We start from the raw sequence: 16064 nt of genomic DNA, 5'->3' as shown, positions 1-16064 counted from the left end.
ACCAGCGCCTGAACCAGAATCACCACCATCTGGGCAGGATTCAGAGACAATACCTGAACCAGCACCTGAACCAGCACCTGAACCAGCGCCTGAACCAGTGCCTGAACCAATGCCTGAGCCAGTGCCTGAGCCAGTGCCTGAACCAGCACCTGAACCAGAGCCTGAACCAGCACCTGAGCCAGCGCCTGAACCAGCGCCTGAACCAGAGCCTGAACCAGCGCCTGAACCAGCGCCTGAACCAGAATCACCACCATCTGGGCAGGATTCAGAGACAATACCTGAACCAGCACCTGAACCAGCACCTGAACCAGCGCCTGAACCAATGCCTGAGCCAGTGCCTGAACCAGTGACTGAACCAGCACCTGAACCAGCACCTGAACCAGCGCCTGAACCAGCGCCTGAACCAGAATCACCACCATCTGGGCAGGATTCAGAGACAATACCTGAACCAGCACCTGAACCAGCACCTGAACCAGCGCCTGAACCAGCGCCTGAACCAGCGCCTGAACCAATGCCTGAACCAGCGCCTGAACCAGCGCCTGAACCAGCGTCTGAACCAGAATCACCACCATCTGGGCAGGGTTCAGAGACAATACCTGAACCAGCACCTGAACCAGCGCCTGAACCAATGCCTGAGCCAGTGCCTGAGCCAGTGCCTGAACCAGCACCTGAACCAGAGCCTGAACCAGCGCCTGAACCAGCGCCTGAACCAATGCCTGAGCCAGTGCCTGAGCCAGTGCCTGAACCAGCACCTGAACCAGAGCCTGAACCAGCGCCTGAACCAGCGCCTGAACCAATGCCTGAACCAGTGCCTGAACCAATGCCTGAACCAGAGCCTGAACCAGCGCCTGCACCAGAATCACCACCATCTGGGCAGGGTTCAGAGACAATACCTGAACCAGCACCTGAACCAGCGCCTGAACCAATGCCTGAGCCAGTGCCTGAGCCAGTGCCTGAACCAGCACCTGAACCAGAGCCTGAACCAGCGCCTGAACCAGCGCCTGAACCAATGCCTGAACCAGTGCCTGAACCAATGCCTGAGCCAGTGCCTGAACCAGCACCTGAACCAGAGCCTGAACCAGCGCCTGAACCAATGCCTGAACCAGCGCCTGAACCAATGCCTGAGCCAGTGCCTGAGCCAGAGCCTGAACCAGCGCCTGAACCAATGCCTGAACCAGCGCCTGAACCAATGCCTGAGCCAGTGCCTGAGCCAGTGCCTGAACCAGCGCCTGAACCAATGCCTGAACCAGCGCCTGAACCAATGCCTGAGCCAGTGCCTGAGCCAGTGCCTGAACCAGCACCTGAACCAGAGCCTGAACCAGCGCCTGCACCTGAATCACCAACATCTGGGCAGGATTCAGAACTGTCCTCCGAAACAGTGCCTGTAACAGAATTAACATTTGGGCAAGATTCAAAGGACAGACAAAGCAGACAAGGATCACAACTGATTAATGCACCAGTCACTATGCCTGCAGCAGCACCTGAGTCACATCCAGCTGTGCTCCCTAATATCCCTCTTACAATAGATCACAAGCTACAACCACAGTGGAGAAGGCGTAATTGTCATAGAGGGTAAACAGAGTATGAAATGTATCACTGAAGTAATTAAATTATGTTCTAGTGAAAGAAGAAAACAGTGAAATGGAGTTTTGTCCTGAAAACATAAATAAATTCTAAGAACAATTTCTTTAATATTCACATGCATTTCCTGAAAGAAAGTGCATTTCTTGGGCATGGGTCTTTGCAAAACCAAACAATGGAGTTAAACAAGAAATGTAGTGACAAAAAATATATTTCCTAAAGATGGCAAAGTGATAAAAACAACCATGTTTTTTCAAACAATGCATCAAAACACACATTTACACGTGCAACCATTTATCTGTAATAAGCACAAAAAGGGAAAAATAGAGAAGTAGTGAAATATTTTCTATCCACTCTTATTCCTCTACAGTGATGTCATCATGGTTAAAGTCCATGATGATGTCATAATGTTTCCATTGCCAGCCATTCATATCATCCAATTTGTTTTAGATCATGGGTAGTGTTTTTCATGAGAGATGCTAAGTTTATGTCATCCTACATTTACACAGAGGTGAGAAGTATAAATCAGTACAATTTTGAGGTATTTGTACTTTACTTGAGTATTTTAATCCGCTACTTTACTTCTACAACACTCCACAGAGGCAAATATTGTACTTTTACTCCACTAAATGTATTTGATAACTTGAGTTACTTACTTTCAAATTAAAATTAATAATGCAAAATATAACCAACAAATAAATTACGAGGAATTATTCGGTTGAGATAAGCCTTTATTGATCCTGGGGGGGGGATTCCCAAGCTACTATTAGTAGCCTATAAAGTAATTAAAATTTAGCTTTACCAGCTGCAACATTAAAGTACTCATTGATGCATAAATATATATAATCTAATATTATAATGTACGTGATTCTGAAAGGGACCATTATATATAATTAGTAGTTTCGTATTTGCTACTTTAAGTAGCCGATGTGAGGCTAATATAGTTTTACGTTCAACAATGGGGTGCTTCTTCTGCTCTTACATGTAGGCTATTTATTGTCTTGTTCATGTTCCTAATTTATTCGTATGTCATCGACACAAGCGACCTGAATGAAGATAGAGCTTGTCATAGTATTCTCACTATTGGTGTCTGAGCATGTGACTCGCCTAACCTCCACGTTGGTCGCCTGCTGGCTGACTGTTTGATGATGTCAAGAAAAAGGAAAAAACCCTACTTCCTTGTACCGATTCGCAACTCAAACAGACGCTCCTTGTCGCTGCACTCATCAGCTGTGACAGACTCGTTCACCTGAGCGAAAAGACGCATTTAACAGAACATTTGTGGATTTTAAAGACCAGCGCGCAGGTAAGTGTCTGTTTCTTGTCTTGTTGAGTTGAAATTGAGCGGAAACAGCAGGAGCGACTTTTTTTTTAACCTCAGTTAGCCACAATTAGACTGCTGCTCTGTGTTTACAGTGGACACACACAAAATGAGAAACCGTGGAGTTTCACTGTTCTTGTATTAATTTAGATAACGAGAGAATGAGACAAAACAACCCTGTTCTGAAAGTTTATTTCCTCTCTCACTTCTCCTTTTGTATCACATTAAACTTTCGTCATGGGATGATGATGATAAGGTACACCGAGAGGCAAGGATATAATGGTCAGGACTGAACAAAGTATTTGATTTATGATTTTCTGCGACTATAATAACAAATATTCGTAGGTTTCAATCTATCAAATGTGAGGATTTGCTGATTTTCTCTTTTTTATGTGAAGTGAGTCTTTCTGGGCAAAACAACATTTAAATACACATTGGTCTCTGGGAAAGTGATGGACTGGATGGAATAATTTAATTTATAATAATAAAACATTTTTTAGACATCGACTCATTATCAAATCAAATATCAGAAATCAATAATGAAAATAATCATTACTTGCTGCCCTTAAAATAAGTATCTGATATAGGACACAATTTAAGTTGTATGAGATGAAAAGAAGAACAAAGGGAAGATATAAATTAGCAAAGTAAGTTTGAGAGGAAGAAACAAAAGTATACAAAAGTCAATCAGTAAAAAATCAGTATATCTGCTGATTATTTTTTAAGTAATTGAATCATAGCTTTATCTATAAAATGTAAAACATTCTGATAAATGCCTATGATTATTTTGCACACCCCAAGGAGGTGGGTTCAAATTACTTGTTTATCCAACTAACAGTTAAAATATATAAATATATTAAATATACACTAAATATATTTCAGTTTAATTTAATATATGACTAAGAAAAGCAAATTCTCACATGTGAGATGCTGGAAACAGAGCATGTTTGGCATTTGTGTTACTGAAACAATTAATATATTGTTATTCTGTCTTTTAGGATCACAGACTGGTGCAACAAATTTTTTCCACACAGGTGGAACATGATCAGTCGGCAGAGAGCGAGAAGAGATGAACGCTGAAGTAACTCTCTACCCTTCTGTACACCCATGGACTAAACGCTCCAACACTACCTCTCTGAACCCCACAGGCTCTCACACTTCTGCATGGATCTTCCCTTCAGTCCCCCGGGCTCCAAACTCCTGCGTTGCTTCCTTTGAGAAAATGTATCCCAGCGAGCCCAACCTCTCCCCAGACCCCCAGCACCTGGAGGCCCCGCTGGACTTCTTCCACAAGCTCGGGTACTCCACGGCTCAGGTTCAGGCAGTTCAGCAGAAGTTTGGCCCAAACATGGACACAGATAAAGTTCTGGGGGAGCTTGTTAGGATCGGGGCTAGTCGGGAGGCCAATCAGGGGCCGGTGACCACGATGTCGGTGTTGGTGCCCCGAGGGGACAACCAGGCTGGGGGCCCAACCCTGCTGCTGCCTTTTAGTGTATTGTCTCCGCAGAACAGGGAGGAAAGTGGCGAGGATGAAGATGTTCTAAGACCCATTGTTATAGATGGGAGCAACGTGGCCATGAGGTGAGAGACTCCACAGAGTAAAAACTACAGCTGAAATCATTAATTAGTTAATCGACAGAGAATTCATTAGCAGCTACTATGTTAATTGATCATTTAAGTAATTAGATTCTTTTTATACGCCCAGTTTCACTGGTTAAAGCTTTTTAAATGTGACATTTTTGTGCTTTCCACTGTTTTTTTTTTAAATCTCAAGCTGCTGCGATTAATCGATTAGCAACTATCTTGATTATTGAATAAATTTTAAAGTAATTTTTTTAAGCAGAAGTTTGCTCAAAGCAAAGTTTGATGCTTTTCTTTGTCATAGAAAACTGAATATGTTTGGGGTTTGGACTGTTTGTCGACATTATATTTTTGTGGCATTTTTTTTACTGTTTTTATAAGGTTTAATAGACCAAACAACTGATAGATTAATCAAGAAGATAATCGATAATTAATAGTTAGTTTCAGCCCTGATAAAAACCTGTCTCCTGCTGTAACTTTTCCCCCCACCTGCTTATTGCTTGATTACAAGTATTTATTTTTGTCTTATAGTTATGGTTATTATCATAAGGTGTCCCATAGCAGCTACATGAACCACTATTCATTTCACCGTAAGTGTTGTTTTGCAACAAGAGCAAAGTCTCTTTCACACATGAGGGGCTTTATTTTGCAGATTAAGCCAAACTACACATATGTAGAAACATCACCAGTGAAAGTAACACCTTAAAAAACCCATGACAGACATTTAATTTTACCTTGAGTCAAATGATGATTCACATAGTTTCTTCTTTGGAGGTCGTCTCCCTACTTACTGAGGTGACAAGTACTTGAATGCAGATGTGCCTTGTAGGCAACTAGGGGAGGTTCCAGCTTCACTGACTCACATCAACCTGTCTGTGGTTATAAGATAGTGATATACAGATTTCTGATGAATATAACAACTATTACTAATAATAACAAGATGACCAGCTCTTTGAGGTTGTACTTGGGCACAACAGTGCTTTCAACTAAATGTTAACCTCAGCATGCTAACATGCTCACAGTGACATGTTGATAATGTTTACCATGTTTATTATCCTTGTTTTGCATGTTAGCTTGCCATCATTTGCCAGCAGTAAATACAAAGTGTAACTGAGGCTGATGGGAATGTCATTAGTTTTGCATGTATTTGGTCTTAAAGGCAGTTAAGTCCTGTTTTACATGAAGATGGCAATATGACAAATCAGAGTTTAGCCAATGTGATTGACAATTCACCATAAGGGAAACTGGAATGTCTTTACAAAATGTCCTGGCAATCATTTCAATAGTTGTCAAAACATTTCGCTCAAAATCACAAATGTCAACATCCTGTTGCATTAGTGGAATAGTCAGGGCTATTATTATCTACTTAACAATTGTAATAAATAATTAATAAATAATAGTTTTAAAGATCACACATTTTAAATCTGAATGACAAATGTTTTTGACAAATAGGTCCAAGCTTACAGAAGGCTACATGCTAACTATTGTCTCTGTATTTGCGTTGCACATCGCCTGAGGGATTGTTCAACACAAATGACAAATTAATCATTTTACTCAGGGGACGATACAACACTTTGAGAGTTAAAAGACAAGCAGGAACTGATGTTTTTTGCTCAACTTTGCAGCACCACTTTGACTGAACTCTTACTCTGGGTCATTTCCCTCAAACATCTTTTCATACCTGTTAACTTTTCCACAGTTTGAGGAACAGAGAAAATGGGCTAGGGATTGAGATGACAAAAAGGACAGTGTGTAAACTCTGCAGAGTATCTACACCCCTCTTGCCTTTCCCAGACAGGCACGCCTGTTCATGCAGACAGACAGGCAGCTCGAGCATGCAAATCAGAGCATGTACATCTATGTGTGCTTGTTTCCTTGAAGACCAGCACAGCTTATAGCAAAGACCTCATTTTCAAAAGGAACAGGCCTGACCACATTTTATGCCCCTACTGTATCCAAACAGAATCAGAGGGCTCCAAACAGTGATAACTGTTATATTTTCACAGTATTGCTCTGCTAAAGTAAATATACAGGGACAGTGTGTCATACTGTATGTTTAGATTTGTACCAATTCCTCAGTTTAGATGCTCTGACCCTATGTAGACCTACTGTACCTCTGAACTGAGCCAGACTATCTTTGTGCTGAAATAAGCTAACTGGCTGATATAAATATTAATCTTGTCATCTAAATCTTTTCAATAAAACAAATATCTGTGTTTATCAAAATACCAAACTATTCCTTTAAAGGATCCCAAACTCCAAAAGGTTGTTTTGTGATGCAAAGTGTTGCTTTGCTTTGATTTCTTCTACCTGTACAACATGGTTGCTCAGAGTTTAGTATTATGGGAAACTCACTGATTTAGATTTAAATTTTAGCTGGTAGATATTAAAGCTGAAACAACTGATTAGTCAATTGCCAGCAAATTAATGGCCAACAATTTTGATAATCGATTAATCATTTTTATCAGCAAAAATGCCAGAAATGGCCTTGTTCTAGCTGCTCAAATGTGAAAATTTGCTGTTCGGCTTCATTTTCTATTATAGTAAATTCATTATCTTTGAACTTTCGACTGTTTGTCATCCGTTTTCCCTGATTTCAATTTACTCATTCAGCCATGGGAACAAGGAAGTTTTCTCTTGTCTTGGAATCCAGTTGGCTGTCAACTTCTTCCTGGAAAGAGGCCACAGTGAAATCACCGTGTTTGTTCCCTCGTGGCGGAAGGAGCAGCCCAGGCCAGATGTTCCAATCACAGGTAAGAAGACATTTGTTTGAATGTTTTCTACTTCCTGCTTCGTCTTTATACCGGCCTCTTTGTTAATCAAAACCACAGTGTGGTTTGTACCACTGTGAGATCTTATTATGAGTATTTATGTGATTAGAAAGGCAGATTGTGCATCTTTTTGCCATGTTTAAAAGTAAAATAATTTGTTGATTAATAAACTGAGAAAAACTTTATAGGTTCGAGAGAATTTGGCTTTTATTGTTTTATCATTATAATCTGACTATCTTTGTGTTTTAGACTGCTGGTTGGATAAAGACATCTAAAAATGTCAACTTGTGTTTCAGGGCTTTAGTTTTAAAGGGCATTTTCACTATTTCTTGATATTTTTTAGAAATAAAACATGGGTGAGTGCAGGAATCCCTCACCATAGTGAACAAATATGTCAGCACTAAAAAACTATTAGAGAAACTAATTGTCAGTATAAACAATAATAGAAATAAGCCCCATTTGAGATGGACCTGAAAGCCAGAGCCAAGATTCACATACAAGAACAGCTCTATTAAAAGAGCAGGACATGACTTTTGCTCTGATGCAACTGATGATTTTCAGTGTGAGCTGTATTACTCAAAATGGGAAATACCCCGTGAAGTTTTTTTTCCTAATGTTTTATCTGTAATATATGCAGCTATAACTAAAAAAATGCAGGGTTTTTCCGATGCTTTATGATGCTAAAAGATAACCATTGGAACTGTCACCGTCAGTGATTGTTAACAGCCTTTGGTGGCCTACATTTAGAAGCAACTTCTGCCCCCATATTGCTTGGTAGCTTTATGAGGATGAAGAGATTTCTGATGCTGATACATCGTTGTTTGTTTGTTTCTTTTTTTTTTACAGGATGTAAAAAGGATCTTAGTTAAATATTTAACTAGGTTAAATCTGTCTGCTGGGAAATCCCCAAACTAAAATGCAGCAGTGGTTTCCTGAAGTGTAATGCGTGCCTTTATTTGTGTATGATTTACTTAAAATAAAATCGATGTTTGTACAAGAACAATGTATCATGACAACGTGAAAACAATGTGCTCGTAGTGATGAACCTATCCCTCAACTCTTAAGCTCCCTTCAGCCTTATGGAGCTTTATAGTGAGTGTCAGCTCTTTATTTAGCCATCCAGTCACAACCTTACTTTACTGCTTTGATTAGTTTTAATTAGTTTTTAAAGTGGGTTTGCTAGTTTAGTTTTTAGTTTTTGAAAATGCTTAGTTTTAGTTTAGTTTCATTCATTTTAGTTTCAGTGTTAGTTGTAGTCTATTTATGTAATACAGTGAACATGTACAGCTGAACCAAAGCAGGTGTTACCGGCTTGTCAGGACCTGCCATACTCTGCTTCTGATTGGCTAGTCGTCCTTAACTAAGTACTGCACATATGCAACTCCAACGAAGTCCGTAGTCCTTCAGTCCACAGCTAAAAGGGAGTGTTCAACACACAGGGTGAAAAGAGGTGTGGCAATGAATGTATGAAGAAAATATTGTTTTTCTTAAAAGTAAACCATGAAAACCTATTCTGGTACAACCCCTAAATAAAGTTATGAACCTGAAAATGTGCATAATACGAAAACCTCTTGAAAAAAAAAAAGATTAGCCTTCTTGTGCAAGCTTTTCAAATGGACTTTCAAATTCGTGGCATTTTTTCCCTTAAGAAATGTTACACATATTTCATCACCTTCCACTGCACTTGCTCTTATTTGAGACACAGCCATATTCAAAATAATCCCAAATGGGACTCTGCCGCCATGATGCCAGGCAAGGGGCATGGACTTAAACTGGCACAGCTAAGAAATTGGAAGTTAGATATCATATCCACCCAAAATAATAAGTTTATGTAGGCCCTATTAAATAACTTGACAAAGACATTTATTCTACAGTTTTGGTTTATTTTAGTTTGTTTTGGAAACAGACAATACTGTTTCAGTTAGTCATTTTTATTTTGGAAAGCCTAGTTTTTATTTTTATTTCAGTTAACGAAAATGTGTTTTCACACCTAGTTTTTGTTATTCGTCAGTTTTCGTTAACAATAGTAACCTTGCACACCTGGCATTTGTTTTCAGTGAATAGGCTGTAAAAGCCCACTATACGCTGTGCATAACTAAATAGCAGACAGACTCAGTTAGCAGCTAGTTGGTGAACATAGTGGAGTATTCAGCGGCTAAAGAGCAAGCTATTTCCCCTTTGGCAGACAAAAACGGAGCAAAAAGAAGAGTGAATATTGGAGTTGCTTTCATCAGGTGGACCAGAAACAGACTCCAAATGATTAATAATGTTGCTCTGTAACTACTGGATGTGTAAATAAGCAACTGTTTGCAAAAAAGTTTATCATATCAACTTAAAAGGTGGTGGTATGTCAGTGTGTACAACTTGTTTCCACTGTCACCCAGTGGCCAAACAGAAATCAGTTACTGCAGGTTTAACAGTGACCTAATGTGACTTTTATATTTGCTTCACAGATCAGCACATTCTGCGGGACCTGGAGAGGAAAAAGATTCTTGTGTTCACACCGTCGCGACGTGTTGCAGGCAAACGTGTGGTCTGTAATGACGACTGCTTCATTGTCAAGCTGGCCTATGAATCTGACGGCATAGTCGTGTCCAACGACATGTACCGGGACCTTCAGGGGGAGAAGCCGGAGTGGAAGCGCTTCATCGAGGAGAGGCTGCTCATGTACTCCTTCGTAAATAACAAGTGAGTTCTGCCTTGTTGATACTGAGCTTCCCTCGTTGTGTGTGAAGCAGTACTTTCAGACTAATGTTTGAATTTCACCCGACTCAGGTTTATGCCTCCTGATGATCCTCTGGGCCGCTATGGACCGACCCTGGAGAACTTCCTGCGGAGGTTTCCAAAGACCCAGAAAAAACATCCATGCCCTTATGGTGAGAAAACTTTTATAACAAATTCCTGGTCCTGTCTGGTATTGACACAAATGCTGTCCATGTTATACTTAATGTTTTTAGCCATACAAGTGGCATTTTTTGGTCTACAAATTTTGTTTCAAAATGAATTATATCAACAAGTTTTAGATGGATAGCCAAAAAAGTTAATACAAATATAAATTTTCCCCTCAGGATGAATTATTTGGTGATCTCTTAAATTCAAAATTTGACAATGTCTAATACTTATTTGTAACTAGATATCTAAAAAAACTAATGACATTCCCATTAGCTTCAGCTGTACTTTATGTTTAGTGCTAATTACAAATGTTAGCTTGCTCACACCCTAAACTAACATGGGGACTAGGTTGAACAACAGCATTGTGAGCATTTTAGCATGCTGACTTTAGCATTTAGCTTAACGCAGAGCTCACAGAACCACTAGCAAGGTCTCTTAGTCTTGTTAAAACACAGCAAAACAATTTGCATGCTTTAAGATAAACCGATATTGTATTGCTCATAAGGGCAGCTTGGCACTTTCCATGCAATATTTTGACTCGGACATTTTACTATTATCTTCATTTTGTTATTTTATTTTAAATGTTGTCTATGGTTGCAAATGAGTTCTCTTAAGAGTTTTTTGAAGGTCTATAAGAGTAAAAGGCAACAAATTAGCATGTTAGCATTGTGATTGTGAACATTTTAGCAGGCTGACATTAGCATGCATCTTACAGAGCCATCTGAGTGGCTCTAGTCTCTTATCATCTCTGTAAAATTCTTCTGTTTTGTTCTTCTTTCAGGAAAAAAATGTACTTATGGAATCAAATGTAAATTCCACCATCCTGAGCGAGCCAAACAGTCCAACCGCTCGGTTGCCGATGAGCTCCGGGAGAACGCTAAGCACCCTATGGCTCAGAAACAGTCTTCAGCTCGCTCTAGTCCTGTGCCTGGACAGAGCCTCTCGTTGGTGGAGGATATGGCGAAGAAGCTAACTCTGCAACATGAGAGTGGCTCCTCAAAGAAAGATCAGAAAAATGAACATGTAGCTCAGGTGAAGGTGAGTCACCGCTCCAGCAAGAGGGCCACAACCAGAAAGGAGAAGACCAGCCAACACTCGTCTTCTGACCACAGCTCAGTGAAGCATTGTGGCTCTCACGAGCAGCTGGACTCTGGTTTAGGCTCCATTGACAGTCAGCCAATGGAGACTCATCGGAGTGATCACCACTATAGGGCGAAATACGGGAGCTCTGAGCACACCCACAGTGTAAGACAACAGTACAGCCCTCCTGGAAGCGCACCATGCAGCTGCTGCTCACATGGCCCTTCCTCCAGGGGGACCACGCCAGTTTTCCATCACCACAACCAGCATTACAGCCTTGGGCCTGTCAGCAGCCACAGCTCTGATATGACTCCCTACAGCCCGCCTCATCATGCAAGCTACTGCGCCTACCCAGTCAGCATTCCAGCGTACAGTCAGCCGACAGATTTTCTGCACAGCGGAGTCCACAGCCGCCAACAGCAGCAGTACTGGTCCGAACCATTCGGGGCTCATCCTCCGGCAGTCCGCAGCCTGCCAGGGGACCGCTCGCACTGGGAGCCTCCTCAGGGTACACAAACGAGTCCCGGCGGGGGGGGGGGGAGAGAGGTTGTCCGGAAGAAGCTCCTTGCTATCTTCAGTGCCCACTTGGTGGACACGGCCATGGACATGTTTCCCCAGCAGATGGATCCACAGAAGCTAGTTGCCGAGATCCTCATGCTGCAGAGTCAGAACAGGTCGCTGAGATGAGTCCAGTGCCATTCTGAACCCACGTCTTTCAGTAGAAAGACTAAAAGGATAAACATGAGTTTGTGTATTTTTGTATTGTGGTATCCACCTTGCTAAAAAATATTTGAATGCTTTGGAACTATGTTACGTTGTAAGTGCCTCAGTGAGCTGGATAAAATAAGTGCCAGTATTCAGTTGATACAAATTGTATCTTTATTTAAATGTAATGTAAAAGGACAAAGATTTAAATGCCACATAATAGGATGTAACTCATAAAGAGCGTTCATTGTCTACTTCATTAGGGAAACTTTTATGCAATCTAGTACAACCATAAAATCTACTTTTATTATCCCTACTGACGCTGCCAGAGAATGAATGTTAATGATAGTGTTTTGTTTTTTGTGGCGTGGGTGAGATTTATACTGAATATAAAAATGTGTCATATTGGCACTGTGTGCTTTCACAGCCAACTATTGTAGGGTTAGGCATACCAATCGTTCAATAAAAGTGTCATGATGAAATGATAACATTGAGTTATTGTGGGGCACAACTTCTAAAGGCACACTAAATAATAATTAATCTCTCAAAAAATGAGATTTGAAACTTTAAACTGGCTTTATAATGCTTTGTATTGTATTATTTATTGTGTTTTTGCATTTGTTCTTGTGATACTTTGTCCATATTGAGACGAGAATACGAGAAATTGTAATATTTTGTAACTGTTCATCTTTTTTGGGATCAGACCCAAGATGACAACATAACTGTCAGTAGAGACAGTTAAACAAAAGTGTTTGTCAGTGTTTAATTTATAGTGACATTTATACTATTACATAAGTCCGAGCATGACAAACCTTAATGTTTTTATTTCAATGAGGAGTAACAATTGTGATTATCTCTGTTGCAAAATAAAAATGAACATGATATGGTGATTTGTGGTGTGTGTGTGTGTGTGTGTGTGTGATAGAGAGAGCTGTGAAATACTTGTCCCGAGTCTCGTCTGCACAGGTAAACTCAGGTAAAGTTCATCACGCCCATTCAGGTCTTCTGCTAAATTTATTTTCACACCTAAAATCTTATTTACAAATACGTAGATTTAACAATATACATATATATGTTTTCATGCAGAAGCTTGTTTTGTGCCTGGAGTCAATTATTGACTCCAGGCACAAAACAATTATTCCCTTGTTAATCAATTAATATTTTTGTTTATAAAATTTTATGAAGAAGCAAAAAGCCAATGACAGTTTCCTAAAGGAATTAAAATGGCAAAAATTGTTGCAACTATATTTGTGTCAATCAAAATACTCTTTTTTTTTAAATGAACAGTTAATGAAATCATGAGTCAGGGCCAGTCTAACATTTTGGTAATTTAATGTTGTCCAACAAGTTTGTTTACATAGATGTATAAGTAAGGCAAGGCAAGGCAAGTTTATTTGTGTAGTACATTTCAACAACAAGGTAATTCAAAGTGCTTTACATAAAACATAAAAGCAACAGGGAAATATAACAAAAGTTACAGTGTTACAATCAGGGTTAAAAGAGTTAAATGGAAAATAAAAACAGGCTGAGGGGTTGAGCAAATAATTGAGTTACAATCATTTTGAAAAGAGAATAATTACAGAGAAGTACACTTAATCTAGCTAGTCTGTACTTGGGTCCACAGCAATCTTTGGGTCCACTGAAACTCCAAAAACCCTCAGACACTACAGAGAAACCAGGACATGTCTGTCAGCAGGCCACTTTGATCCAGTTATACTCTAGACCCACCTGCGCGTTTACAGGTGGACAGAGGTTCCTGCAAATTACTCGGGCGCGAGATTTAAGACCACTTCCTTCACTCTGTTCAATCTCACTCCCACAATCATCCAACTCAATTATCTACTCATTTCTCACTGTGTAAATATTTAATTAAAAGCAACCGTAAAAAACTAAAAACAAAGACAAAGAAAACAGAACAGTAAAAGTTACAGTGCAGTGTAAGTTATCAATCTACTAGTTAAAGGCAGTGGTAAAAAGAAAAATCTTAAATATTTAATTAAAAGCAATGGTAAAAAGAAAAGTCTTCAGTCTTAATTTAAAAGAACCGACAGTTTCAGCAGGCCTGCAGTTATCTGGGAGTTTGTTCCAGATATATGGAGCATAATAACTGAACGCTGCTTCTCCTTGTTTAGTTTTGACTCTGGGGACAGAAAGCAGACCTGCCCCAGACGACCTGAGAGGTCTGGATGGTTCATAATGAAGCAGAAGATCAGAAATGTATTTTGGCCCTAAACCATTTAGTGCTTTATAAACTAACAGCAGGATTTTGAAATCAATTCTTTGACATACAGGAAGCCAATGTAAAGACCTCAGAACTGAAGTGATGTGATCCACCTTTTTGGTCTTAGTGAGGACTCTGAATCAGCTGCAGCTGTCTGATGGATTTGTTAGGGAGCCCTGTAAGGACACTGTTACAGTAGTCGAGTCGACTGAAGATAAATGCATGGATAAGCTTTTCCAGGTCCTGCTGAGACCTAAGTCCTTTAATCCTTGATATATTCTTCAGGTGATAGTAGGCTGACTTTGTAATTGTCTTAATATGGCTCCTCAAATTCAGGTCTGAGTCCATGACTACACCAAGATTTCTGGCTTGATTTGTGGTTCGTAACATTACTGATTGAAGTCAAGCACTGACTTTCAATCGTTCCTCCCTGGCTCCAAAAACAATAACTTCAGTTTTATCCTTGTTTAATTGAAAAAGATTCTGGCACATCTAATTGTTGACCTGCTCAATACAGTTACTCAGCACCTGTATGGGATAATAGTCCCCTGGTGAAATGGTTATGTAAATCTGTGTGTCATCTGCATAATTATGGTAACATATGTTGTTGTTTTTCATAATCTGAGCCAGTGGAAGCATGTCAATGTTAAACAAAAGAGGTCCCAGAATGGAGCGGGTGTTGAGTAATTCAGTTTATTGTAGGAAGTATGCAGATCCTAATTTAAAAGCAATACTGCAAAATAAAAACTAAACAAAAGTCCTGCACTGGAAATGTCACTTAAAATAGAGTACTTCACAGATTTAGTAATGCACTCCCATACTGGTCTTACAAAGGATAGTTTTTAAAAAAAGTATAAAAATCTATGCAGCAGAACCAGAGATATTATATAAAAGGTTTTATACAACTTTGTCACATAGGAAAGACAGACAGATGCTTTGTCTGCATATTTGTATCACTAATTTCACATTCTGTTTGAAAAGTAAATACTTTGGGGAAGCATTCATATCCTTTACTTAGTAAATGTTGCAATATTGCAATACATAAATACATAACAAGTAAAATTACTTCAGTTGATATGTCACTTAAGTAAAAACTGCACAGCAGTTTAAATAGAAAAAAGGCCAAGTGACTCCACTATGCACAGCAATACAGAAACAGGCTGTAAAAAAAGCAGCAGCTGCTATGGACTGATGAGTCAAAATGTGAAATATTTGGCTGTAGCAGAAGGCAGTTTGTTAACCGAAGGGCTTGTTCCTTGCAAGTCTGGGGCTGCATTTCTGCAAATGAAGTTGGAGATTTGGTCAGAATTAATGGTCTTAAAGCTGAGAAGTAATACTTCTCATCATGTAATACCATCAGGGAGGCATCTGATTGGCCCCAAATTTATTCTGCAGCATGAGAATGACCCCGAACATCCAGCAAAAGTCACTAAGAACTATCATCAGCTCAAAGAAGAACAAGGAATCCTGGAAGTAAAGATCTCAACATCATCGAGTCTGTCTGGGTTTACATGAAGAGAGAGAAGCAACTGAGGCTGCCTAAATCCAAAGAAGAACTGTAGTTAGTCTCCAAGATGTTTGGGCCAGCTTACCTGCTTTTCCTTGTTGAATGTTGTCAAGTAGAAGTACAAAGTGGTATAAAATGGATATACTCAAATTTGTATCTGTTTACCTTTTCCACAACTTTCTATGTGCAGACAAGTTGAGGCGTCTTTGCATAGCACATATACCGGTGTACAAAAAGTTGTGTAAAAAATCTCCTCTGTGCAGTCTGAGCACATGGACTCAACAGGTCATCAGGTTAAAATACACTTTATGAGCTTTAAAAACTTATTCTTCAACATAAAACCACAGCTAAATGGCATTTTAGTTAATTTAAAGCAGCAGGTTGTTCAAATTAAATTTGTTTTTG

At 39.7% G+C, this 16064-nt stretch overlaps 2 protein-coding genes across 4 annotated transcripts in view; one reads left to right on the top strand and one right to left on the bottom strand.

Moving 5' to 3' along the window:
• The window catches only part of LOC123960067 (PDZ and LIM domain protein 5-like), a 139406-nt gene that overhangs the window by 46945 nt on the left and 76397 nt on the right, over positions 1-16064 (bottom strand). The gene's annotated exons all lie outside the window — the stretch shown is intronic.
• Positions 2658-12821, top strand: zc3h12ab (zinc finger CCCH-type containing 12Ab). 2 transcript variants are annotated; one of them, XM_046034574.1, is made up of 6 exons: positions 2658-2887; positions 4051-4483; positions 7097-7236; positions 9708-9942; positions 10030-10130; positions 10928-12821. In XM_046034574.1, exons 2-6 carry the CDS (start codon positions 4125-4127, stop codon positions 11911-11913), a joined length of 1821 nt encoding a protein of 606 aa, XP_045890530.1. In that variant the 5' UTR covers positions 2658-2887; positions 4051-4124; the 3' UTR covers positions 11914-12821. The 2 variants fall into 2 exon arrangements, with proteins under 2 accessions (XP_045890530.1, XP_045890529.1); XM_046034573.1 differs by having other exon boundaries at positions 3901-4483.

This window comes from Micropterus dolomieu, linkage group LG21 (assembly GCF_021292245.1).
Source record: "Micropterus dolomieu isolate WLL.071019.BEF.003 ecotype Adirondacks linkage group LG21, ASM2129224v1, whole genome shotgun sequence".
Taxonomy (NCBI): domain Eukaryota; kingdom Metazoa; phylum Chordata; class Actinopteri; order Centrarchiformes; family Centrarchidae; genus Micropterus; species Micropterus dolomieu.
The sequence above is the reverse complement of the archived record's forward strand: the minus strand, read 5'-3'. Positions and strand labels throughout refer to the sequence as shown.